General features: G+C 32.3%; 2 protein-coding genes across 2 annotated transcripts; both read left to right on the top strand.

Annotated features, from left to right (window-relative positions):
* The first annotated feature begins 2,977 nt into the window (after nucleotides 1-2,977).
* Nucleotides 2,978-7,364, top strand: LOC145604730 (tyrosine-sulfated glycopeptide receptor 1-like). Its single transcript, XM_081660657.1, has one exon. The coding sequence runs from the start codon at nucleotides 4,014-4,016 to the stop codon at nucleotides 7,152-7,154; it is 3,141 nt and encodes a 1,046-aa protein (XP_081516783.1). The 5' UTR covers nucleotides 2,978-4,013; the 3' UTR covers nucleotides 7,155-7,364.
* A 13,731-nt stretch (nucleotides 7,365-21,095) lies between these two features.
* On the top strand, nucleotides 21,096-25,687 carry LOC145605503 (uncharacterized). The gene is made up of 2 exons (XM_081661564.1): nucleotides 21,096-21,651; nucleotides 25,201-25,687. The coding sequence occupies exons 1-2, from the start codon at nucleotides 21,194-21,196 to the stop codon at nucleotides 25,436-25,438; spliced, it is 696 nt and encodes a 231-aa protein (XP_081517690.1). The 5' UTR covers nucleotides 21,096-21,193; the 3' UTR covers nucleotides 25,439-25,687.
* The last annotated feature ends 1,393 nt before the right edge of the window (nucleotides 25,688-27,080 follow it).

Genomic DNA, 27,080 nt, shown 5'->3' with positions numbered 1-27,080 from the left:
AACGTGGCCTAAGTTTAGCAAAAATAATTTCAGTTCAGTAAAATTAATTTAAATTTAGTAAAAATAATAAGTTCAGCAAATATAATTTTATTTCAGTGAAAATAATAAATTAAATAAGATGAAGTGAACGTACGGGGCTTTAGTGAAAAAGTAAAATGGTGACTTTAAGCCCGTTAGCTTGCCAACAAATCCAACACGTTTAAATTTTTAATAGGGTGGGTATGAGCAAGTTTTAGCCCGTTAGATAAAAAGTGAAGTTAAGGCTCTACCCCTTTTTCCACCCTAGGTTCGCAAACAATCACCTTTGTTAGAGAGAAGAAGAAATAAACTACTCTCTCTATTTTGTTTTGTTTTATTTATTTATTTATTTATTTATTTATTTTTTTAACACATCAGTTTGACCGGCACATTTGCCGAGACACTACTTTGACCTTTAATATCTTTAATTGTGTATTAGTAAAAATCGTAACAAAATTATATTATGAGACTAGACATTATGACAAATCTAATGATATATTATATAATAAATTTTATTTATTTTTTAGCGGTGAAAAAATTAAGTCAACCATGGTATGTGAATAGTGCACTTGTCAAAGTGATGCATGTAAAACGGAGAGAGTCGTTTGCTAAGGAGATAAATAAAGCGAATTTAATGATCATTAGCTAAGTAAAGTGAGGTGTCGTTCTCTACACCTTAATTTTGCTGAACTGAAATTATTTTTACTGAACAGAAATTATTTTTGCTGAACTTAAATTATTTTTACTAAACTTAAATTAATTTTACTGGACTAAAATTATTGTTGAACTGAAATTATTTTACTAATTTTAACAAAACCGAATTATACTGAACTGAACTTATTTTCACTGAACTGAAATTATTTTTACTGAACTGAAATTAATTTTACAGAATTGAAATTAATTTTAATGAAATGAAATTATTTTTACTTAATCTTATTTGTTTAAAGTGAAGAGAACAGGGCCTAATATTACAATTATTTTATAATTTTTAAAAAACTTAAATGTTGTAATTACTACAGAACAAAAGAAATATATATCACCTGAAAAAAAATCCTAGTTATTAGCCAGATATCCCGGATAAAAAGCAAAAATATCCAGATTTTCCGGATAAAAAGCAAAACTATCGAAAATTGTTATGAGTATACTAAACGAGGAATGTATATTACATATAAGGATGATTTAGATTGATAAAGTCATGTCGAAAGCTAAATCAATGTTATGGTTAGCTCATCTTATTTCATGATCTTATTACTTTTATATATATATATATATATATATATATATATATATATATATATATATATATATGTATATATGTATATATATATATATATATATATATATATATATATATGTATGTATATATATATATATATATATGTATGTATATGTATGTATATATATAGATATATATATGTATGTATATATATATATATATATATATATATGTATGTATATATATAGATATATATATGTATGTATATATATATATATATATATATATATGTATGTATATATATAGATATATATATGTATGTATATATATATATATATATATGTATGTATATATATAGATATATATATGTATGTATATATATATATATATATATATATATATATGTATGTATATATATAGATATATATATGTATGTATATATATATATATATATGTATGTATATATATATATGTATGTATGTATATATATATATGTATGTATGTATATATATATATATATATATGTATGTATATATATGTATGTATATATATATATGTATGTATGTATGTATGTATAATACACATTAAAGCTATGTTTAGTTCACCTTATTTTTGCCTATCTAATTTGATCTAAACCTATTATTTGTAATCAGATCTAGTCTGATTATCAAATTATTTGACCAAACATTAATCTAATATGTATGCTAATTTATATAGAAAAAAATGTATCAAACGAGTTGTTGTTTTTTTTTTTTTTTTGAGAAATATATCAAATCAGTCTTATTAGAATTTTACTATAATGTATGTTTTAGTATGTAATATCTTAATTTTTTAAATTATAAAACTTAATATATTTAGCGATGAAAAATCGCACATAACATTAAAGTTTTTTTTCTAATGCAAACATATTCTATTTGATTTGGTCTTAAATAAGAACATGAAATAAGTTGAGATAAACATACCCTAACATAAATCTAATACGACCCTAGTTGATATATTTTCCTTACAAATTAGCATACTTATAAGGCCTAGTTAAATTAGATAATTTCATCAAATTTGGAAAAGGCAAAAGCCAATGGTAAGATCACTAAAAGTAGATATAATTAAGTTGAAACAAACATTAACTATACCGATCGACGTGTAATTTTGACATGCATTCTAAAATAATACTCCGTATTATTTGAGAAAATAGTTTAAATGCTTATCTAATTGTTAACAAGATCAATACTTCCTCCGTTTTTCTTAGTTGACACCGTTTGACTTTTCACTATTCACTCAACACGCTTTGACTAGCTTTTGTGGTTTATAGATACGTTAAAACATATATATTCATATGACATCTTGTTTGAATCGTTTCAATGTATATTTTATTAATATATACTTTTTATAATTTTACAATGTAGATAATTAGAGATATTAATCATTAAAAACATGCGTTGACAAGCGAGATTATAAAAAGGTGTCAACTAAAAAAAGGAGAGGACGTATAACGTAACAAAGACGCGCATGAGCATGAGAGTGGGAAAAGAGAGCATAGGATCCAAAACGTCCTCGTTAGACCGCACCTAACATCATGAATTTCCTACGTCCCCACCATCCCAACCTTCACCTCAGTAATCTCACTTTCAACTTTCAACAGATTTATTAAATAATTTTATTAAAAATACTTGAAAAATGACAAATTAAGTGCATTGACAATTAGATTTGTACTAACCATAATCTCCCAAATACCACTGTCCAAATTACAATTTCAGCACCTACTCAAAAGTCAGCTCATTTGTGTCATCATTTCTTTTTCTAATTCTTCCCCATAATATTACATATATAAATCCAATTTCCAAACTTTCTTATTTTAGTCAATTTGTACTACCCAATTTCCCTCTTTATTCATACTTAAACCTCTGTTTTTATTCTCCATACTAGATTCTATCCACATTATTTTTTCAGTTCGAATACTCGGATTTTCGGATTTTCAATTTTGTAACGCCGGGTCAAACAAAAGTGTTTTTTTTAGAGTGTTGATTTTGTTAAAGATCCTTAATTTCTTCCATCAGAAGGCAATTGTAGAAGAAGATTTTTAAAGGTGTACAGTAAAAATCAACAATTTTTTTCTTTTTCTCTCTCCTCATTTAATAAACTTTTTGCCCACAAAAATTGCTCAACTACTCCTGCTACTACTACTCTACCCCATTTCAAGATCTTGGGATTTGTTCTGAGTTGAGATTGAAGTGAAAATTGTCACTTCAATTTGAAGTTGTTGTTAGTTGGGGTTTTTCAACTTTCTGGGTAATAATATTTCTGGGAAATTAATTTCAATTTCCTGGGTTATTGTGCTACTATTTTTTTCATTAAACAATTAATTTGGGGGGATAGAATTTCTTGAGCTGAGTTATTTTTTTAGGTTATAATTTTCCTTATTTCATGGTCTTTGAATGTGATTACAGATCTCAGTGGGGTTGTACTACTTGTTGTATGCTTAATTGCTTCAATAATAAGTTGCTTATTTTGCGGAATTAATGTAATATTTTGATTTTGTGAAGTGGGTAGTTTTTAATTCAGTCAAAAAAAATCTCACATTCAAGCAATTGGGGTTTCTGGGCTTTTGTGGGATTTTCATGATTTGTGTAATTGGAGATCTGGGAATTCTTTCTGTTTGGTATATTGGTGGAAAATTTGGTTTATTTGGTGATTCAAGGTGAGATTATTGAGTCAGATTTTCGGGTCGTTTTCGAAATCAGATGGTTTGGATTTGTCAAAAGATTGAGTGACAAATTTGGCAATGGTGGCAATGCAGGCTATGTCAATTACTTTCCTGAAATGTGTGTTGTTGATTTGGTTTATGGTTTCCATTCCCGGCTTTGAAACCCTAAGCCGGGCATGTGATTCAAATGACCTCGTTGCTTTGAACCATTTTGCTGGCAATCTCACAAATGCAGCAAATGTGTTCAACACCAGCAGCACCAAATGCTGTGAATGGGATGGTGTATCCTGTGATAATTCGAGTGCGAATAATAATGTGTCTGCTGTTAGTAGGGTGATCAGTTTGGTGCTGAGAAATAAGGGTCTTAGAGGAGTGATTTCGCGCTCCCTCGGTTATTTAGACCGGTTGGAGGTGCTTGATCTTTCAGGGAACTATCTTGAAGGCAGATTGCCTGTTGAGCTGTCGAATTTACGACTGATGGTTTTCATTGATGTTAGTTTCAATAAGTTATCTGGGTCAGTTGTGGAAGCATTTTCTGGGTTGGAAGTTGTTCAAACTGTGAACCTTTCCAGCAATTTTTTCAATGGGACACTTACTGATTTTGGGGTGTTCCCTGAATTGGCAGTGTTCAATATAAGCAACAATTCGTTCACTGGACAGGTGAATTCCAGAATTTGCAGTTCGAGTACGATTAAGATCATTGATATTTCGAAGAATCAGTTCACTGGTGTGCTTCAGAGCTTGGAGAATTGTACATCATCTTTGGAGCAGTTGCACGCAGGCGATAATTCGCTTTCTGGTGAGCTTCCGAGCTTTATCTATGATATGTCTTTGTTGAAGCAGTTGTCAATACCTTTCAACAATATCTCTGGTGAGATAAGTGTTGAAATCAGTAAGCTTTCCAATCTTACAAACTTGATCATTTCGGGCAATCACTTTTCTGGCTTATTTCCTGATGTATTTGATAAGCTGACTAAACTAGAACAATTCATTGCACCTTCAAATATGTTTTCTGGGCCATTGCCTTTGAGTCTGTCTCAGTGCACTAGGCTTCGAGTGCTTGATCTTAGAAACAATTCGTTCTCTGGCCCTATCGGACTTGATTTTACTGGATTGTCGAGTCTTACTGTACTTGATCTTGCCAGTAATTTTCTGAATGACACCATTCCAACTTCACTTTCTAGTTGCAAGAAACTGAGAACGTTGAGCATGGCTAAGAATGAGTTACATGGTGAGGTACCGGAAAGCTTTGGAAACCTTGAATCTCTTTCCTTTCTGTCAATGTCAAACAACAGCTTGGTGAACTTGACAGGAGCATTGTCAACCCTGCAGCAATGCAAAAATCTTATAACACTTATCCTTACTAGAAACTTCCATGGCGAAGAAATTCCAAGAAGTTTGCCAGGGTTCGAGAAGCTTAGAGTTCTGGCACTTGGAAATTGTGGTCTACATGGTGAGGTTCCTGTTTGGTTGCAGAATTGTGATAAGTTAGAAGTCCTTGATTTGTCGTGGAATCACTTAAATGGGAGCATTCCTTCTTGGATTGGGCAGATGGAAAATGTGTTTTACTTGGATTTCTCTAATAATTCGCTTTCTGGGGAGATTCCAAAGACTTTAATGCAGCTCAGTAGCCTGATCAATCCGCGTAGTTTTTCGTCAGATCCTTCTTCGATCAATGGCATCCCACTGTATGTGAGGAGAAACAGCTCTTACGGCTTGCAGTATAACCAACTCTCCAGCTTTCCACCTTCTCTATATTTGAGCAACAACAAATTTAATGGGACTATACCAGTCGAGATAGGGCAGTTGAAGCAACTTCATGTGCTTGATTTCAGCAAAAATAACATCACAGGGACCATTCCTGATTCTATATCGAACATGCCGAATCTTGAGGTCTTAGATTTGTCCTTCAATGACTTATACGGATCAATACCTCGATCACTTGATAAACTCTCATTTCTTTCGAAGTTTAGTGTTGCACATAATCATTTACAGGGACAAATACCATCAGGAGTACAGTTTCAGGGCTTTCCAAACTCAAGCTTTGAGGGGAATCTTGGCCTTTGTGGGTCAACTCAAGCTCCTCCTTGTAACGATGGCCACAATATGAATATTCCTTCTGGTTCTAGCAATAAATTAGGTAGACGAAGCATTATTGGGATAACAATAAGTGTTGGTGTTGGTATTGCCTTGCTCTTGGCAGTCGTTTTGCTGAAATTGTCCAGGAGAGATGCCCGATCTTCTTCGGTTGATTTTCTAGATGAAGAGAATGGCCGGCCTCCAAGACTGTCTGAAGGGTTTACTACTGCAAAATTAGTGCTTTTCCAGAACTCAGAATGCAAGGATCTAACAGTTGGGGATTTGCTGAAATCCACTGATAATTTCAGTCAGGCAAATATTATTGGTTGTGGGGGATTTGGTCTAGTATACAAGGCTAGCCTCCCGGATGGAAGTAAAGTTGCTATCAAGAGGCTTTCTGGGGATTGTGGTCAAATGGAGCGTGAATTTCGTGCAGAAGTGGAAGCTTTATCAAAGGCTCAGCACAAGAATCTTGTTTCCTTGCAAGGCTACTGTCAGGTTGGTGATGACAAATTGTTGATCTACTCTTTCATGGAGAATGGAAGCTTGGACTATTGGTTGCACGAGTGCATTGATGGTGGCTCAGCCCTTAATTGGACTGCAAGATTGAGAATAGCTCAAGGTGCTGGTCATGGTTTAGCATACCTCCATAAGGTTTGTGAGCCAAATATAGTCCACCGAGACATAAAATCTAGCAATATTCTTCTTGACGAGAAATTTGAAGCCCATTTGGCAGATTTTGGACTGTCAAGATTTCTTCGTCCTTATGATACCCATGTAACAACAGATTTGGTTGGAACTCTCGGCTATATACCTCCTGAATATAGCCAGACATTAACTGCTACCTTCAAAGGTGATGTTTACAGTTTTGGCGTTGTTCTTTTGGAGCTTCTTACTGGCAGGAGACCCGTTGAAGTCTGCAAAGGGAAAAATTGCAGGGATCTGGTTTCATGGGTGTTTCAGATGAAATTAGAGAAGAAAGAAGAGCAGGTGATCGATCCATTTATTTGGGACAAAGATTGGGAGAAGCAATTGTTGGAGGTTCTATGTATTGCCTGCAGGTGTTTGGATCAAAATCCGAGGAACAGGCCTTCCATAGACCAAGTTGTTTTATGGCTTGATGCCATTGGTGCCGGTTAAAAGTGTTTTAAATGTAGATTTTACTTAGTTTCAGGTGATAATACCTTTAATTCTGTAAAGAGGCTATAGTATTGTATCAAGATTGGGTAGTTTAAGTTTTCTTTGCAGTAATTTACTCTATACAAACAAAGCATAATCTTTGTATACTTGGGCCAATTTGGTCACTTTTATTGGAAATAAACTTAAGTTTTTCCAATTGTTCCTTGCTTAGCAGTTAGCATATGCTAACACTTTTTTTTTTTTTTTTTTTTTTTTTGGTTTATGTGAAGCAAATTGCTGAAAAAAGTCAGTTTTGTACCTGTATATTGTGATGCTGTGTATTTTACAGTCAGCTGAATTGCCAGATTGTTATAATTGAATGAGTTTATTTTTCAAAATTGTACATGGCACTATAATCCCTCCGGCCACTAAGGTATAAAAACCGATGTGATCATTTGAGAGTATTTGTTTGTTGGATTCAGGACGTACATAATTCTGTTTTTGTCCTTATTTTTCTTATTCTCCATGGTTCCCCTGCTCCCCTGCTTATTTTCCCTGAAGTGTACCAGTTTGTATATTGTGATTTATATTCTCATAAATTTTCGTTTATCAGAATATCGATTCGTTTCTTACAATCCCTGCTTTGTTGTCTTGTGTGGATATATCTTAGTACCTTGGTAAAGTCTTGCTGCTTCATAATACTTGTCTATACTTTACCTTACTATTTTGTTCTTAGTCTTGATCACAGTTTAGTGCAGTCCTTAAATGTATTTTTTTTTTTTTCGCAGTGATGGAAATACTTAGGAATTTAGGATTGGCTACATTACTTGTATGAAGTCGATACACATTTTACTATGTGGTCAGTACTTGTATAATCTGAGTTATATATTGATAGAATACGTCATTGTGTTTTGTGATTCTTTACGTTTTCTAAAGCCATCTTTAAAGATTACTAGTCCTTCCGTCCTTAAGTAATTATGTTTATATATCAAGTTATTTTTAGAATTTTATTTTAGAAAAAATACCTTAACATATCATTCAATATTTCTTAAGTAACTACTTGTATATTTGAATTTCAGGTCAGTTTTTAGAATTTTAGTAAAAACACCTTAACATATCATTCACTATTTTATTGTCTTACTTCTTCATCTTACAGTTGTACCAATGTAGTACGAAGTATTTGTTAGGAAATCTTAGTGAAACATATAATCATAAATATTACTGTACGTGCAAATTAAGTTTAACTCACTAAATTTCAATTTAAGATATGTTGTATCGTGAGTTCGTGACCTATTAATCAGAGACAGAGGAGGTATTATACGAAGTATATACAATGTGGCAAAATATGAAAGTGCTCTTTTCAGACAATCGGTTAGCATAACATTCGCAGTAATAGTTGAACTTTGTCTTCAATTTTTTTTTTTGCTGTATCCTATTCAAAAATCTGCAGCATCCAGCATGTAAGCAATTAAGCACGATGTTCATACAGTGAATTACAATTCCACTATTCTCCCTTCTTTTTTTTACTAGAAAGTGTGTTATATAAAGGTGCTTTGATATACAAATGAAAAAGCTTTAATAAGTTTATTTTGCATTCATTCAGAAAATAAAATAAAAATCATGAGTACCAAATATAAGAAAAACCAACAAATGATTCAAACATGTTTTAAATTTGGGTCCCAAAAATTAAAAGATTTATTGAATTTGATTTTGACATTTCAATAATTTTTCTACCTTTGGGGACAATTCACACTTCAAATTAATTAGTCTTAATAAAACTGACACATTAGATTCTAGTACAGTACTACCTATAATTTAGTCAATGACCACCTTTAATGTGGTTTGATTAATGTAAAAATAAAAATAAATACGAGTAAATAATTTGATAGTAACATTTCCTTTTCATATTTATGTCATTTTCATATGCAATTACAGATGGTAAACGGACCGGATAGGTGCTGATAAACCCAATAACCCATTCGCTATAATCATACCTACCTAGAGTTCTGAGTATAAGAGCAAGTTTAGCCCCAAAACTTGGATATGACATTATTTTTGGTAGTCCCCATGATGTGATCAAATTCTTGTTAAAATTCACCAAGACTTGTTCGAATTCATCACTTTAGCCCTAAGACTCATAAATGACCTTTTTTTTTTAAAAAAAAAATATTTTTTAAATCTCTTTAAATGTAGAAAAGTGTATAAAATAAAAAGGATAACAAAAATAAAATTGAGGTGGGTCTCAATCTCAAATCTTAAGTTGAGTCTTGAAAAGAAAAATGAGGGAAGTCTTAAACATAAGTCTTAAGACTCAAGATGATGATGTCACCCCAAGTCTTAAGACTTGGGACTAAATTTGCTCAACCCTACTTTACATGTTTTCTACTACTTGTAAGTATTCTCTTCGTTTTTAAATTTGACACATATATTAATACAATAATTTGACCATATATAAATTTATAATAAAATTAAATATTAGTACTCCCTTCGTTTTTATATACTTACTCCACTTTCCTATTTCGGCCGTTTTTAAATACTTGCTCCATTACCTTATTTGGAAAACTTTTATAATATTTAATTCATTTCTCTCACCTAGTGGACCGAACAAATATCATATTTTATTAATTTCATATTATCTCTCCTCCAATTTCTTCACTACTTTTGCTTTTTACATTTTTTTATTCTTCCACCAACCCAACTACCTCCAAATTCTCCTAAAACTCCGCACATGGAGAAATGGAGTAAATATTTAAAAATGGAGGGAGTAATAATAAAATCAATTATACTATAAAACTTTATATGAATACCTATTTAAAAAATATTTCATAATAATGTTTGTTTTTTTTATACATAGCTAAAAAACAATGTTATACTTGGTAATTTAGTATATGAGTACTGAAAAAAAAAAAAAATCAAACATGGAGAGTGAAAGATAGCTCAAGTGGTTAAAGCTTCCTTCCCGATTTGGAAAATATCCGCCCTTATGGCTCTCTAAACGATAAAAAAAAAATTAAACATTTCAATTATTTAAGAGCAAGGGAGTATTAGGGTCTATTCACTTCAGCTTAATTTCAGTTTAGTTTAGTTCAGTTCAACTCCAATTTTAGTTCATCTCCTATTCTCTCATAAAATATTCATTTCAGCTCTGTTCAGTTCAATTCAGTTCAATTTAATTCAGCTCAGTTCAGTAAGCATAAAAAGGCCTTTAGTTTACTACTCGTAGTTACAAGTGAAAAGAACGAGAACGAGTCCTAATTCATGAATCTTATAAAATTATACAGGTAATTGATTAAAAAATACAAGCCAAGGCCCATGAGCCCATTATTATATGTATATGTGCTACCAAAAGACACCAAAATTCACAAATATTAGACACGTTTGATAATATGAACGTGTCAAAACCCCCGTTGTGACATGGCACTTCCTTCTTCTACGTGCCTCTTACAATTTTCTGCCCTTAAAAAGGTGATCCATAACTTAGATATGCTCCCTCTTCTATAATTTGTGTTAATTTTTCATTGGAAAGAAGAAGAAAAACATATTTACATCCATACAATAATAATGTTGATGAAATATTTGAGTTCTGCTGCAAGAAGTGTGATCAATAATAATAAGTCCGAAGTTAGTTATCAAAATGATGTTATCAACATGCTAAGGGCTACTAGTTTCTCCTCTATTAACCATAATCCTCAGGCAAGTTATACCTCTTTTTTTATTATTATTATTATTATTATGACTACAATTAACTTTACTTGATTACCGTTTTTTAATTTTATTATATACTTACTCCGTCCTGATTTGATTTAGGTGTGTTCTCCTCGAGTTATTTTGATTTATTATCGACAAAATTAATGTGGCTCAATATGAATTGAAGTGTGTAACATAGTACATAGAGTATAGATTTAAAAATACTAGAAGCAGGATAAGTTTAAGTTCAATAAGCTCTGTTAAGTTCGTATGTATGTTCTTAAGTATGTACTATTTAGTTGTTTATACAAAAAAAGTGGATTTTTTAATATGTATGTTCAAAGCTCAGTCAAATGCGCGATATAATAACTTTGGTTGTATGAATGTATGATACATAATAGTACGCGTAAAGAGATTGTTGTTTATCATAGTGGTTGATACTAGAAACTGTTTTTGTTAATTACTATTTTCATATTAAGATAAATAGTTAAGATTTGAATTATTTTGGCACTAACAACATGTACAAATCTAATGTAAGGTGTACATCAAAAGCTCATTTACTCTACTTTATATGATCATAATAGTTACAAACATAATCCTCGAACTTTAGCTTTTATTTTATGTTGCTAATGAATTAAAAACTAATTAAGATTTTTTAAGATCAATTAATTTTATGCTGCTTATGATTTATAACTAATTAAGATTGTTTATATGATCATAGAACATTCATAGCAACAAAGTAGATGTACCATTTGCAACAGCCGAGCCTAAATTCGTCCCAAGGCAAACATCCGTAGAAGATCCCATTGATGAAACTCACAACAACCTCAACTTCAACCCCAACCACAACCACACCGTCCACAAGAGCGACAAAGCGGCTAGGAGGACAACCGAAGACTCGGCCAATTACATGGCGGACAAAGCCAAAAGCGGAACCAGGAGCGCTGTCGAAACCGCCTTTGTTGTAGGGGAGAAACTCGCCGAAGGAATGGAACAAACATTCGGATGCGTCAAGGACACTACCAAGAAGGTTAAAGACACGGTGTTAGGCAAATACGACGAAGAGGGTGATAACAAAGACCATGAAAATAGTCATGGTAAAGTTGATAAACATGTTGAAGATTTGAGAAGGAAGGCAGGTGGATATGATTTGAGACGAGGTTCTCACTAATTTTTAGCTTTACTTTACTTTGTATGAATGATAAGCCCTTTTTTTTGGGGTGCATGTTGCAATTTGAGTGAATTTTGTTGTATTACTTACCTAGAAGGCAAGAACACTTTTAAACTACTTAGCATGACTCAATTCCAATTGCAATTACATCATTATATCATAATAATGTAACAAAGGTGTGTCTTGTACTATTATTGAACACGAGATATGTTTTATTCAATCAAATACCGTAATCAATAAATGTGTATAAAGGTGTTAGTGTTGAGAGTTGAGTACATGTTCATCCTAACAATCTTATGTAAATGAGGTTGAGAGAGATGATTCTTACTATAATTAAATGTCTAACAACCTTATGTAATAGAGGTTGAGAGAGACGGTTCTTAATATAATTAAATGTCAATTGCTAGATTCCTTTCTAAAAAAAGTTGTTTTTTTTTTTTTTTAAATCATAAAAATCAATCATTCCCAATAATATATTCGTAATAATTAACTTATGTGTCTCAATAAAAATGCATTTAAAAAAAAGATAAGTAAATTTTAATGCACAAATTAACATTTTTTAAAGGTGGTGATTAGATAAGCAAATAAAATGGCAAAGAACTTTTACAAACTTTGCATCGTAAATGATACTCCGTAGGTTATACTGTTATAGATAGGCCTAATATTCGCAGTTACGCACAATTGCACAAGTGTACAAAACTATAGAGTAGCAAGGCCCATGAATATGTGGACATCATGAATCATAGCCCAATCGAAAATCACTTATTAGCCCCAATGAAATGCATCTAAGGCAACTATGCACACTTATAATTTGCACATCAATCACATAGGTTACTTTGACACAAAAGAGCTACCTATGATTCATGAAATCCACAAATATCATAGTATCATACATCATACTACTAACAATACTTACAAAAAAGTAAACCGTGTTTGGACTCGGCTCAATTTTCAAAAAAATAAATAGGTTTTGCAAACCCAGAAACTCATTTTTAGTTAACATTTTGGCCCGAAAAGCCCGCTAGTTTTTGCTCGGAACAACGGGGTTGGACATGACTTAGGCTTGAACTTTGGCTCTACTTATGATCACTTTTACAAAGAAATGACGTATAAATAAGGCTGTCAAAACGGAGACATTTATATATTTTTTACTGTGAAAAACAAGACGTAGAGTAGGTCAATAAAGCTCACCATGATGATAATTGAACATTCGAACTAGTCTTAAAAGCACGACAATAAGGTTTTAAGACATAGAGATTCACAAATTAGCTTGATCACTGCGAATAAATTGAAAGAAAATGGATACTATATATGTACGAGCCATCAACCTCACACGTTCATTGAATGGGTCTAATTAACCTAGTTCATTTAGCTTGCATACAAACATGTAGGGCCTATTGTATCATGCATGGCTTAACTTAGACTTGTATAACACGATCCAATGATGAAACTTGGAAGGTTCAATGATACAAATATTCACTCAGTCACTCCATGTTTCAAATTAAAGGTAGGGAATAAGGAATCTATATGGTGGAATCTTGGCCTTATTGACTCAGATAAATTGAATGAATACGCCAAAGAGTTGTCATTTTCTATTGGATAAGAAGGGTACAAATGCATATCACATACTTATATGTATATTGTGATTATATTCATGCCTTTGCCTTTTTACTTTTCCTTTTTTTTTTTTAAGTTAATCAAATTAAAATGAGAAATACAGGATGACCCATATAAAAATAAAAATAAAAACAAAATTAAAAAAAAAAGGAGTAATGCATAATTAGAGGTATTAAAAGTTAAATATATGCATTAATAAACATGAACAATCAGTCAATCAAAACAAGAACAAGTAAAAAAAAACAAAGGGAGCATTATTCAATTCAGTTAAGTTCAATTATTAATTAGTTAGTTTAGTTTAATTTAATTATGTTTATATATCTTAAATCATCTTCATTCACTTCTAAAGAATAAGGCTTAACATATTTAATTTAATTTAAACGAAATTACATAGATGTTTTTAAAAGTAAAGTATGTTAATGAATTTACATGAATAGTTACTACCAAACAATATTGTCCTTTTAGGGGAACCATGAACATCACTCCCGAATCTTATGCTTCGTTCTAAGATTCTAAGATATAATTCTTTATCTTCACCTGACTTTTCTCCCCTTTTTTTTGTCTTGGACAATTGTTCCTCACAATATAAAGTTATATATTTCATTTTTTTCTTTTTATTTAACCCATTGAATGTTAGAATAATATAGTATGATCAACTAGGACTAGTTGTTCCACGTTGAACAAATGAAGGAAGAATGATTAACATGTAAGATTGAGGGGCGAGAGTTCTTTCCTTTTCTCTTTGATGATAAATAATAATTGATTTTAGGATGGAACTTTGTTAGGTTTATTTGTGGTCATATTTTACTCCAACGTCGGTTTGTGCTAGGTTGATTTTATGAAATTATTATTTATCATGGTATTTGAACTAACGATCCTGACTCCTGACCCATTTATCAACACCTAATAAGGGAGGATCTAACGCTTTGAAGAATGCAAGATGTCTGATCAAACAATCTCGACCTAGTATTAGCACCCAACAAGAAAAGGCCCGACCGCCCAATGATTCGAACAATGCAAGATGAAAAGGATTAAAAGATTGAGAAGAATATTTGATAAGTATATAAGATAAAAACACATACATTTGTATGAGATTTTGTTATGGTAATACAAAGGATTTTGTTAGAGGACCATCTCAACCAAAAGCTTAAGCTGATGGTTGAAGCCCAGGAATATGTTTTATACTCTATCACTCCCTCTCACATGAAAGGCCCTTTGGGCTTGAAATGTGGATGCAACACAGGCCCACCCATACCTGATGCAAATTAATTCCACTTTGAAGGAGGGGCGGATGAGATTTGAACCCGTGACCTTTGTGTCACGCTGGCTCCGATACCATGTTAGAGGACCATCTCAACCAAAAGCTTAAGCTGATGGTTGAAGCCCAGGAATATGTTTTATACTCTATCAGATTTAGCAAAAGCAACAAGTTATTGATTTTGTGGACATACATACACATCATGCAATAGTTTAATTCATTGTTTGTTCTTATTGTAGCTAAAAGCATGGGCTAGCCACAACATATACACTTATAAGTGCCAAAAAAAGGCAGGAATATGATAAACAAGGAAGCACAACGACATAGTGTCAGTTAGTGAGTAAGAACGTGAGTAAAAATGTTGTTGAGAAGTAAAGGAACAAATCTGTGTGCTCCAAATGCTTCCAATTCATGGGATAGGGACTCAAAGATGTAATCTTTAGTGCTATAAGTGGTCCGAATTATGTATAAACGTGACCTTATTGTATGAAATTTATGTATGTCTTTCATCACTCCTCTAATCCTCTTTAGACACAAAGATGCTCTGCCCCGCTCCTTTTGCTTGGATATGAAAAGGACATGATGTTGAGCAATATGATTGATTATGCGTTCGGAGATTTGTGATTCTTGTGTGACACGGCTGTATGATAAGGCTTTTTTTTTCGAATTATGGGTGACTATCAAAATAAGGTGACGTTTTTTTTTCATTTCATGCTAGATCAAATCATCAAAATGTAACGTAACGACACTTTATTTTAGTTCAAATCTATTTTTTTTGGACTTTAAAGAGTTAGAATTTCTTCTTGATACTTTTAGATTGTTGTGATCCATGAGTGTAAACCTATAAAACTAATAATGACATTTCTTATTTCCTAGTTAGGGATTAGGAGTAAAAGACTTCGCATCAAATGGTGCTATAAGTTGTAATATTGTTTAAAGTCGTGCGTGTATCACATCAAAACAACCCGCTAATATGATAGACCAACCCAACACTACTAAAATTTGATGCACACAATCTTATACAAACCCTAAGCTTATTGGATGAGTCTTTTTCTATCTTCTAATCCGATTTGATTCTCTCCGATCTCGCTCTTTACACGCAAAATCAATGTCTCCAATAATAAATACTTTTTTAAGGCACATTGTCATTACACCTTCCCCATTATTAAAAAAGGCTTTAGTTGATGGTCTATAAGAGGTTGTACAAGATACACATATGTATTTATTTCAAAAAAAAAAAAAAAAGATACACATATGTATTTATGACTATAATAATAATGACTCAAGAAGTAACAAAAATAATTGCTTTTGAGATTACATTACTAGTGAGCTTTCATCGCCCTTAATTTTCTTCTTTTTTATCTAATTTTTTAATTTTTTTTTATTTATTTATCTCAACTCACAACCTTAGCAATCGGCTCATTTGGTGGGCAAGTATGACAAAAAGTGACTTTGATATCGAATTATTCGTTTTTAATTCCAATACAAGACTCCCTTTAAAAAAAACAGAATTAAAATAACCGATTAACATCATTTAATTCATAAATCATCATCTACTAAATGTATCGTGTAAGAGATGCATGTGACATGAAGAAGAATACTCGTACATAACATGAGATGGTTTGACCGTGCAAGAACTACTTTAACCCAAATGACGACAAGAAAAGGAGACATACACATCAAACCCAACTTTAGGTGGTTGGAGCCAAAGATTGAAAGGGAAAGAAGATGAGGCTAGCTAGTACGTACTAGCAATTGGGTGCACATCTCTAATTATTATTGATGAGTGTACAAAGCAATACATTAAACAGAAGCAAAAGGCTAGGGTACGTACTACACTCATATTATTTTTATGAATGGTACTTATAATATAGTAGTTGATGCATTAATTGCCATCCAAGGTGCGATATACGACATAGTATTGAAGATAGATGTACTGTGTACACTAACAATATAAAGTTGTACTTCATCACCAAACAAGACTTGTCCTTCTCAATGGATGTCTTCCTTCAATTTTGATCTTATTGTTTGTGAACCAACTACTTTGCATCTTAGCTTTGGAATCCAAATGGGCCCTTTTATTTTCTTTTGCTAAGACTTCTATTTTGTTTGGCTACATTTATGACCTACTAGTATGTCTTTAATTCATGACCAACGAGAATTATCTCTAATTTCAATCTTAAACTTTTCGATTTAGGTCAAATTGCCTAGAGATCGAGGCAATCATTTAGGTCAAATTGCCTAGAGATCGAGGCAATTTAAGCATATCATCGGCATATAATAGCAATTAACATGATCTCATATGTATGTAAATTATCTGAAATAAAGTCATTTGTTATTATAGCATACGAGTTTTATGAGAATGAAATTGCTAGGCCAAAAGAATAAATCCTCTTAGACCATATCTAAGAGCGAGTCTGTCAACTAGAGACCATAGAATGAATTGAGACCTTAAATCATGAAGGATTATTCGACGTTTTTCACCATAAGTTTATATAGAGAACCCAAGAGTGTCTTACAAGGTGCAAAGATGGTTAACTCTTAATTATTGACCTTATGCATATATTTTTCCTAAGTGCTTCGTTCGTAGAGTTCTTTACCATAAGGGTTGTAGAGTTTTACATTGGGTGTCAGATTCTGTTATTGGTTTCTTTTTCATTACCCTACAAAATAGGTATGTTTCCTAGCCTTTAACCCCTTTAATCCATCATCTTTCTAACAAGAAATAGAAATCCAATTCCCTTTTACACGCACAACACACCCTTTGTCCGTTCATTCCCCAAGGCTTTTCAAATAATACAAAGCCATGTTTTGTGCTGTTTATTATTGTTCATTTCTTCATCATTTCTAGCTAATACCATTGTAGGACTCTTGAATACACATTCACTCTTTCAGCACTTTGTATATCGTTCAATTCTTATAAAATATCCCCCATAAGGTAATGCAAATCTAGGTTTAAACAATTCAAATCCTTTTTATCTTTGAAATCAATGTAACATGTGCACCAATGTACAAAACATTCGCTGAATTCAAAGTTTCCTTGATTTTGATGTTATACTCGATTTAATCAACTTCTTACAACATTATTATTACAACCTACAAAATTATACATTCTTAGTTATTATCAGGTGCACCTTTTTTTTGGCTTGTTTTTTTTTATCAAATTCGCTCATTTGGTACACATAACACATGATTAAAAGCACCAATAGCATGTTAATCCAATGATACACATACTTAGCTTTAATTACGTGTAGGCCGACTACATTATTAAGGTGCTGATAAGGTTAAAGCATGTGAATCAATTGCGACTCATAGGCGGTCTTAATCAAAGGACAAACATTATTCTTCTTATCCTTCACATTCTAAATCCAATGGCATGTTAAGTCAAGCATTCACCTACACACAAAGTTCACAATGAAAATACAGTGGTGAAATCAACAAAAACCTAGTTATCAGTGAAGTTGATTAGCTGCCAAGGAAGAGTTAAAAAAAAAAGGGTAAAAACAGTTAAAGAAAATCACGGGTATGCAGTAAAACTGTAAAAGTAAAGGAATCCTCCAATCAAACAACAAGAAGCCTAGAGTGGGCCGTTAGCCCCTAAATGGTGAAATTGGTTCACCAATCATTATTGCTTTTGCAGCAAAACCCACGCGTAATACATCCCAATCCGTGGGGTAAATTCAGAAAAATAAAAAGTGAAAATTAACTTTTCTACAGTAAAATTTTTTTTTATAGTACAAGTACAAACTTTGTTATTTATAGTACAAGGCCAACCAACCCACCGCATATACAGATATACTTCATCAATTCATCGGTTACGCTACATGACATGACTACATCAGATCTACTATTGACCTATTGTATTTACCTTGTTCATGTCTAATTATTATATTCACTTTGTTAGTGAAAATAAATTGAAATAATTTGTTATAGATTAGGGTGCATTCTAATCATTGGTACATTTTATATATTTATTGAGGTATGAAATAAAGGGTGGATTGATTGAATTATATATTATAACGTGTTTGATTTATGTGGAATACAAACAACACATGATATTATATATGTTGTATGATGAATAATGGTACTCCGTAGTAGATAAGATGAACAAAAAGTATTTAAGTGTGTATGTGTACGTGGTTCAGTCAACGAACATGACCTACTCCATATATACTGTTAGAGCTAATATTTTCTTACTGTAGTATCTTTCACGAAGGATATATAAAAGAAAAATTGCAATGAAAAAGATACACAATTCTTTGTCACAATAGTGGAGTAGCATTTGGTTTGAATTGGCTATTTTGTTGTACACCCAATGGTTTTTATAATAAATAAGAAAACGCTATTGAAACCCTAAATTATTTCCAAAGAATAATAGTATTAATTGCAAAACTCGAAAATGAGAAATGTAATTGGGATGAAAAATAAAGCTAAGAACACTAAAGATTTCTTTCTAAAATGGCGACCAAAGTTACCCGTTTCTTGTCATAATTGAGCTTATGCTCTATCATTGAGAATCTGGTAAAACAATTTTCCACCTCCAATTTAAATCACCTCAAACATTTCTAGATTGATAGATATTTACAATTGGAGTAACCAATTCTCCTTAATTCAAGTACAAGTAACATCCTACTCAAACTTATTTGAAACTATATGTGACCTAGAACATCTCTTAGTTTATTGGATCATATTAAAACATATTATAAATCAAATTAGTTGTAAATTAAACTTGAATATGTAACCATTTAGGACCCTAGCTAAGTCCCTAACATATTAACAATACTTATATTAAATACGAAGTATATTTTTTGTGATCTTGTTAGAACTAAATTTTCTTGAATTAAGTATAATAAGGTGAAAAAATTAAGATAAATAGTTATATTAGTTCTAAACAAAATAACCCTATTATGGTCCATGTAGTTAGGATGGGTCTATTTGGCAACATAAGCCAAAAAAAGCTTAATAAGCTACGAAGTAATAAATTGCAAAAACTAAGAGAACGAGTTTGCATAAATGTTGAAAGAGATAGTTAGTCACATCTACTCCATAATATGAATGTATGTAATATCTTCAATTCATAGTAATTTAACGACACTAAATGTAGTATGTCATAAGATTAGAATGAAATGAAAAACTTTTTATGTATGAATTTGATATGGCTATAAATGGCAGAACTAATTGAATAAAAATTGCTTATTGTAGAGAAACATAAACACATTTTAAGCATAAACTGTGTGAAAACAGACAATTTGGAAAGAAGGAGATCAAAACACAAAGTGAAAAGTGACACATAAGCTGATTTGACAGCCAATCACCTTATCTAGGGTCGTTGTATCACGAATAATTATATGTATGCTGCAATTATAACCTTAACTTTAACCTTTTTGTCTCAAGAGTTTATAAATTCTTTTGTCCTCTTTTTTTTAAAAAAAAACTTATAAATAAAAAATTATACTCTAATAAGTATAATTAACTAGGTTACTTGGTTGAAGTTTTAAAACAATACTTAATATATGAGATTAAATCTTCAACAAAAAAATTAAAAAAGTAAAAATAAAAAGAAATTAAATCTTGTCTACATCATTTGCTATTAATCGAAAATCTATGTTGTTATGAATATTTATTAAACATTACATGGAGCATAAAATCTGTAGTTAATATATTATCTTCAACACATTTTAATAGACATGTTTACTTCACTGATCGATCTTCTCTTAGAAAGTATGATCTCCATGCTATATCATTCAAATTGAACAAGAAATTCCTCTACACTATACGCTTACATTTCTATTATTACGTACATTTGTTTCAGATTAATGGTCAAAGTTGTTAATGACACGTTTGTCATCAATCAACTTGTTACGATTAATCTAAAACAGAAGATTAGAAAATAATACTTCATCAATAAAGTTAAAACCTCCTAATCCAACAGAATTTTTCCTTTGAATCAAATAATAATCAATACAATATATCATATATATGCCTCCAGTCCATGGCTCCATAGAAACATAATTAATTCCATGGAAATAAGTAGTGTTTCTCTTTTAAATTACATGATTATTATTTGATCACAAAGTATGCCACCCTCTTAACCAAGCAAAATGGGAGTGACCCAATTGTGGTCCTCATTTTCTCTATCTATTATTTATCTATTTCTCAAAAATTCACTTCACTTTCAATTTATTTATAATTTTTTTTTTATTTTCCTAACTTTTTAATTATTATTTCCCCTCCCAAAAATCACATAAAACACAATCACATTCCTCCTCCCACATTCTCTCTCCAACACATTTCTCCTGCCCTCTTCATCACATACAAACACCCTCTATGGACTTCCACAAACCCCAAAACACTACACCCGCCGCCTCGGCCGCAACCCCGAAAAGGATGATGATGATGCGAGACAAAGCCGCCAAAACAACCACCACCGCCACCTCAATCAACTTTGATGATCATCATCATGAAGATCAAAACTCGGATTATCAGCAAGAAGATATCACTACTACAACTATTACTCCTCCTTTTACTGAAGAGAAGAAACAAAAGAGATTAGGTACTAATAATAATACTAGTAGTACTAAAAGAGTTACGAGTGGCGGTAGCGGTGGAAGTGCTGGTGGTGGTAGTGGTGGTGGAGTGACAAGTTGTCAAGCTGAGAAGTGCACGGCGGATCTAACCGAAGCGAAGCGTTACCACCGCCGTCATAAGGTTTGTGAGCATCATGCTAAGGCCCCTTCTGTGCTTGTTTCCGGCCTCCGCCAACGCTTCTGCCAGCAATGTAGCAGGTCATTCCCATTTCCATCATAATTATTATAAATATACTCCTTTTGTCTCTAAAAGTTCTTCGTGTTTAAAAAAAAAAACTACTCCATATTAAAGGCGGAGGGAGTAATATGATTAGCTACTTTAAATTATACTATATGCATCATTATAATTAGTATTATATGTATGTCATTTTTGGTATGGTGAATTTTGGTACGTTTTGTGATGTTAATATTAACAAACTATATATTGGGCGAGGGGATATTTATAATGTTACCTAGCTAGTTAATTACCATTATTTTGTGCTTTAATTAATTTCTTCTACATACTATAAGTGGTAATTTAGAAAGTATTTTCACAAAATTTGTGGCCTAAAGTGTTTGAAGGGTAGTTTAGGTATGTTTGATGATGTTGAGAATTTTGGTATGTTGTTTAGGTATGTTTGAGGATGTTGAAAGTAGGAAATTGATTTAAATTTATTTAGCATGGTTCAACGTTTATCCCAATTTTTCATATTATTTTGTGGGTGAAAGGTTTTTCACATGTGATTATGGGGTAAGGATCGGAATATTTATGTGCTAAATGTTCAACCTTCTCTTAAGGATTAAGGAAAAAAAAAAAAACTAATTATAAAATACATAATACACATACACTTAATTGCTCCCCCTCAAAAAAAAAAAAAAAATACACATACACTTAATAACATCTTAATTTAGTCATCAATTGCACCTTAAAATGATTTTATTATTTTTTTTATACTTAATGACTTGTAATTTACTAATTTAGTGAGCTCGTCGATAAAACTTAGTTAAAAAAAATTACAAAGGAAAAAGAGTAGCGTACAATCGTTGCTCTAGTGGTAATTGTACAATTAATATCCCACTACTAGAGCTGTCAATTCGGGTAAATGGGTCGGGTTTGAGTCGGGTTTGTGTGGGTTGGGTCATCTCGAGTCGGGTCAATACGGGTTAATGTCAGGACCTATGTGGGTCGGGTTCGGGTTGGGTCATGCTTGAGTCGGGTCGCGTCAGGTCATACATCTTTTCGGGTTCGGGTCGGGTTTAGGTCGGGTCGGGTGAAAAACAAGTCGGGTTAAATTCGGGTTTTTACGGGTTTAAATGAGTTAGGGTCGTGTTCGGGTTCGAGTCGGGTTCGGTTCAAGTCAATTATTTTCGGGTTATAATCAGGTCGGGTCATTATCGGGTTTGAGTCGGGTTCGGTTCAAGTCAATAATTTGCGGGTCATAATCAAGTCGGGTCATTATCGGGTTTGAGTCGGGTTCCATTCAAGTCAATAATTTGCGGGTTATAATTAAGTCGGGTCATTCTCGAGTCCGGGTCGGGTTCGGTTCAAGTCAAAAACTTGCGGGATATAATCTGGTCATTTCCAAGTCGGGTCATTCTTGGGTTCAAGTCGGGTTTAGTTAATAATTTGCGGGTTACAATCAAGTTGGGTCATTTAAACTTGTCTGGTCATTCTCGAGTTCAAATTGGCAAGTCAATAATTTGCAGGTTATAATCATGTCGGGTCATTTCCAAGTCGGTCTCGGGTGTGGTTCAAGTCAAAAATTTTCGAGTTATAATTAGATTGGTCCTTTTCAAGTCTTTTTATTCTCGGGTTATAATAATCAAGCCGGGTCATGTTCGTATTCGGGTATCAAATATTGGTTTAATAGGGTTTAAGTTTGATATCAGGTCGGGTCATATTGGGTCCAGTTACATTTTTTTTTAATTTTTTTAATTTATTTAAAACTCCAAATTAAATTACGTAATTTAAAACATTTTCTAAAAAAAATATTAAATAGACATGTGAGTAATAAAATTTGAATTCCCTTAATAAAAAATAATAAAAAAAGGCCACTTTTGTTTTTTTTTTTTTATTTTTTTTTTGTTTAATTTTTTTTTTTTTTTTTTTTTTTTGCTGCTGTCCAGTTCAGTTTTTTTTTTTTTTTTTTTTTTTTTTTTTTTTTTTTTTGACGAGGATTATGTAATAGATAAGTCAAGTAAGATGAGAAACGCCATTTTTGTTTTATAATTGGAATCCATGTTAATAAATTGAAAAAAAGCCTGAAACTCAATAATCAATACGAAGTACTCTTTTTATCCTAAAAATTCCTAAATCCTAAAATTCGAGTTAGTAATAGGTCGAGTTTAAATTCGGGTCGGGTCAATTTCAAGTCGGGTTGAATTTGGGTCGGGTCAATAACAAGTCGGGTTGATTTCGGGTCGGGTTTGTAACAGGTCGGGTTTAAATTCGAGTCGGGTTAGGAACGGGTCAGGTTGAACTCGGGTCTGGTTAGTAACAGGTCGGGTTGAATTCGGGTTTTGACGGGTTAAATCGAGTTTGGGTCATTCTCGGGTTCGAGTCGGGTTCGGTTCAGGTCAATAATTTACGGGTCACATTCGGGTCGGGTCCTCTTTAGGTCGGTTCATGGTCGGGTTCGGTCTCAAATACTCGGGTCAACTCGGGTCTAGGGTTGGTTTCAAGTTGGGTTAGGTCAGGTTTAGATCACCATTTTTTTCGGGTTCAGACGGGTTAGGGTTAGGGTCGGATTAGGGTCGGTATTTCGGGTCAGGTCAACTTTTGACAGCTCTACCCACTACCCAAGCCTAAATTTTCACCTCACATTCTTGCCCGTGTGTACTCGTCTTAACTAGAATGAACTTGTCCGTTTGTACAATAACTAGGGCTAGGATGGACATCTACCTATATTTATTGAAATTAGAAGAATTTAAGGACAATAATTTTCTATTTCTAATCAATTAATTTAATCATTTTTAACATAAGCTTAATTAATCAATTAGTTTATGCATTTATGCAAGTATAGCTTCCAAATCATCTAAAATTTGGAATATTCTGTAGATAATCATACCATACAAAAAAGCAAAAAGAAAAAGAGATAGTATAAGGTCAACGCTATTTGGTCTAGGCAGGCAATAGAGTCCTCCATTAAAGTATATGGTCAAACATCCTCTCCTTTATTTTCCACAAATTTATTCTATTAGAAACGGACAAACTTGAACTCATTATCCAAGTGGAATTTGGTCCTCCTTCATGTCAATTTCCTACATCAAACTAGAACGTGAAGATTTAGAAATTGCTACATGAAAACTTTTTTTTTTTTTTTTTAACTCGTCCGATAATCAGTAAGCTTAGACACTTTATATTTCAAATCACGGGTAATTGTGCACGTACCCTACCCTTAACTAGATTGTGCATACTTGACCTTAAAGCTTTAGAATACAGTATTATTATTGGTTATTACAAATCTCACAATAGGGGTGATTTTTCATTTATGCTCGTAGAGGCTACCCCTAATTTTTTTTTAGTTATTAAATACTACCTCTGTTACATATTATTTGCAACGATTAGACATTTTCTCTCTCTACTTTATGTCAAATCGTTGCAAATAATGTGTAATGGAGGTAGTAGGAGAAGATATTGCCTAAAAATTGTACATAAAATATTGTGTAACAATGGTTAACAATGGTTAAGTATATTTATTTTTAGCTATATTTTTCAAAATTTATATGGTTTGCCACTCAACATTATTTCATACATTTAACATCCAGGTTTCATGAGCTATCTGAGTTCGATGAGACAAAGAGGAGCTGCCGGAGGCGTCTAGCCGGGCACAACGAGAGGCGTCGTAAGAGCGCATCAGAATCTCAGGGAGAAGGCGGTTCGACTTCAAGCCAGAGTAAAGGGTCTAACCTACAACTAAGGACAGGGGATCAAGCTCAGATATCCTACTCTGGTAACAACAATAATAACGGCACATCGTCTTACAAACAATTTCAGATCAGATAATTAAGCTAATTATCTGCTTAATTAACCTCAGTTGCTCCCTCTCTTCTGTCATTATGATCATCTAGCTTAGCTAGTAGAACAATTATGATAAATGTTTATGTGTAATGTTATAATCAATATCGAACTGTATCTTTTTAGGCTAGCTTAGCTTATTCTAATCTAGCACTATTAGTATTATTATTATTATTAATTACCTAATGTCTGTAAACTATAACTTATGTGTTACATTTGTAGCTATGTTGAATTAGAAGTTTAGAACAGTATTATATGCATTATGTTGTTCAATTACTCTTTGTCTTCTTTCTTTTGTTTACATCACACACGAACATGGTGTGTGGACTAGTAATTTGTTCACATGTAACGGCATACAAGTACTTTCATGTTGTATTTCATATATTGAACTCCATACTTATCTTGAAGTTAACCTATAATACATTATGGTATGTCGTGTAACACATATTGTCTGATATACCAATTTACATATCGTGTATGGTCTACACTTCCATCCAAGACCGATTCGGTTTCAAAAGCTATGGACCATCACATGCCTAATCAAATGGATGGTGTTTCCTTTGATTTATGTTTTTGGTAAGGGAAATTGGGAACAAGAATTAAGATTGAAGGTTAATCTCTTGCAGAAAATGGAAACATTACCCTTTGTTACCAAACATATTATAATCATAGAATTGAGCCTATTAAATAATTAATGTAGCAAAGTGTGGTCCATGAATAGCATAGCTTGTTTGTTTGCTGACAAGTGAGTGTACACTTTTCTGAAAAAGTAGATTCTTGCGTAACTATCATTCCCAATGGAAAGAGTTTCTTCCTATTCTATTGGTTGACGAAGGACTGTTCAATTGAACTCATTCATGACTTTTTTTACCACCATTGTCATCCATACATTTGTTTTTATTTGTTACTTTAATTTTAATTACATCCCCATCATTTTGTGACTAGGATGAAGATTATGAATTTATGATGTGGTGATAACAAGTTGAGTTAGGGCCTGTTCTCATTGACTGAACTGAACTGAACTTAACAGAAATGAAATGAATTGAAATGAATATTTTATAAGAGAAGGAAATTAGGAGCTTAGCTGAACTGAACTGAATTTCAACGTAAGAGAACATGGCCTTAAAGTTAGATTGCTTGGTTCAACTTGCACTTCTTCGAGCTCGACTAGTCTAGGTTGACAAGTTGTTCAACTTCGAAATATAGGTTCAACTAATGCATATGGTGTAAATTAGATGGATCGGATTAAATTAGACTTCTCAGGTTCTAAATAGTGTAATTTTTATAGGATCTTGATATTTGAATCGAAGTTGTATCGATCTTTTTCAGAGAAAAAATTAGTCCCATTCACGAGTCCAAATCTAGTCTAATTGATCCAAAGATATTTTAATTTTTTTTATGTTTCAAGCTTAGTAAACTTTATTTTTTAAAAAGATTTTATCCAAAATGGTCTAAGTTAATAACAGTGATGGGAATTACTTTACACAAGGTAGCTGCAATTTTTAATAGACAATTGAACAAACTACATGTACATAAAGACTCAACATTAGTCATCTTCGTTACAATTTCAACTTTACTTTCAATTCATGCAATATCTTGTAGTGATACTTTACTTGTATCTGTACCCAAA

The sequence above is a fragment of the Chenopodium album genome, chromosome 22 (genome assembly GCF_948465745.1).
Source record: "Chenopodium album chromosome 22, dcCheAlbu1.1, whole genome shotgun sequence".
NCBI lineage: Eukaryota > Viridiplantae > Streptophyta > Magnoliopsida > Caryophyllales > Amaranthaceae > Chenopodium > Chenopodium album.
The sequence above is the reverse complement of the archived record's forward strand: the minus strand, read 5'-3'. Positions and strand labels throughout refer to the sequence as shown.

Coding starts and splice junctions, on each gene's coding strand:
- LOC145604730 (XM_081660657.1), top strand. CDS start 4,014: ATGGTGGCAATGCAGGCTATGTCAATTACTTTCCTGAAATGTGTGTTG.
- LOC145605503 (XM_081661564.1), top strand. CDS start 21,194: ATGGACTTCCACAAACCCCAAAACACTACACCCGCCGCCTCGGCCGCA. Junction 21,652..25,200: donor TTCTGCCAGCAATGTAGCAG/GTCATTCCCATT, acceptor TTTAACATCCAG/GTTTCATGAGCTATCTGAGT.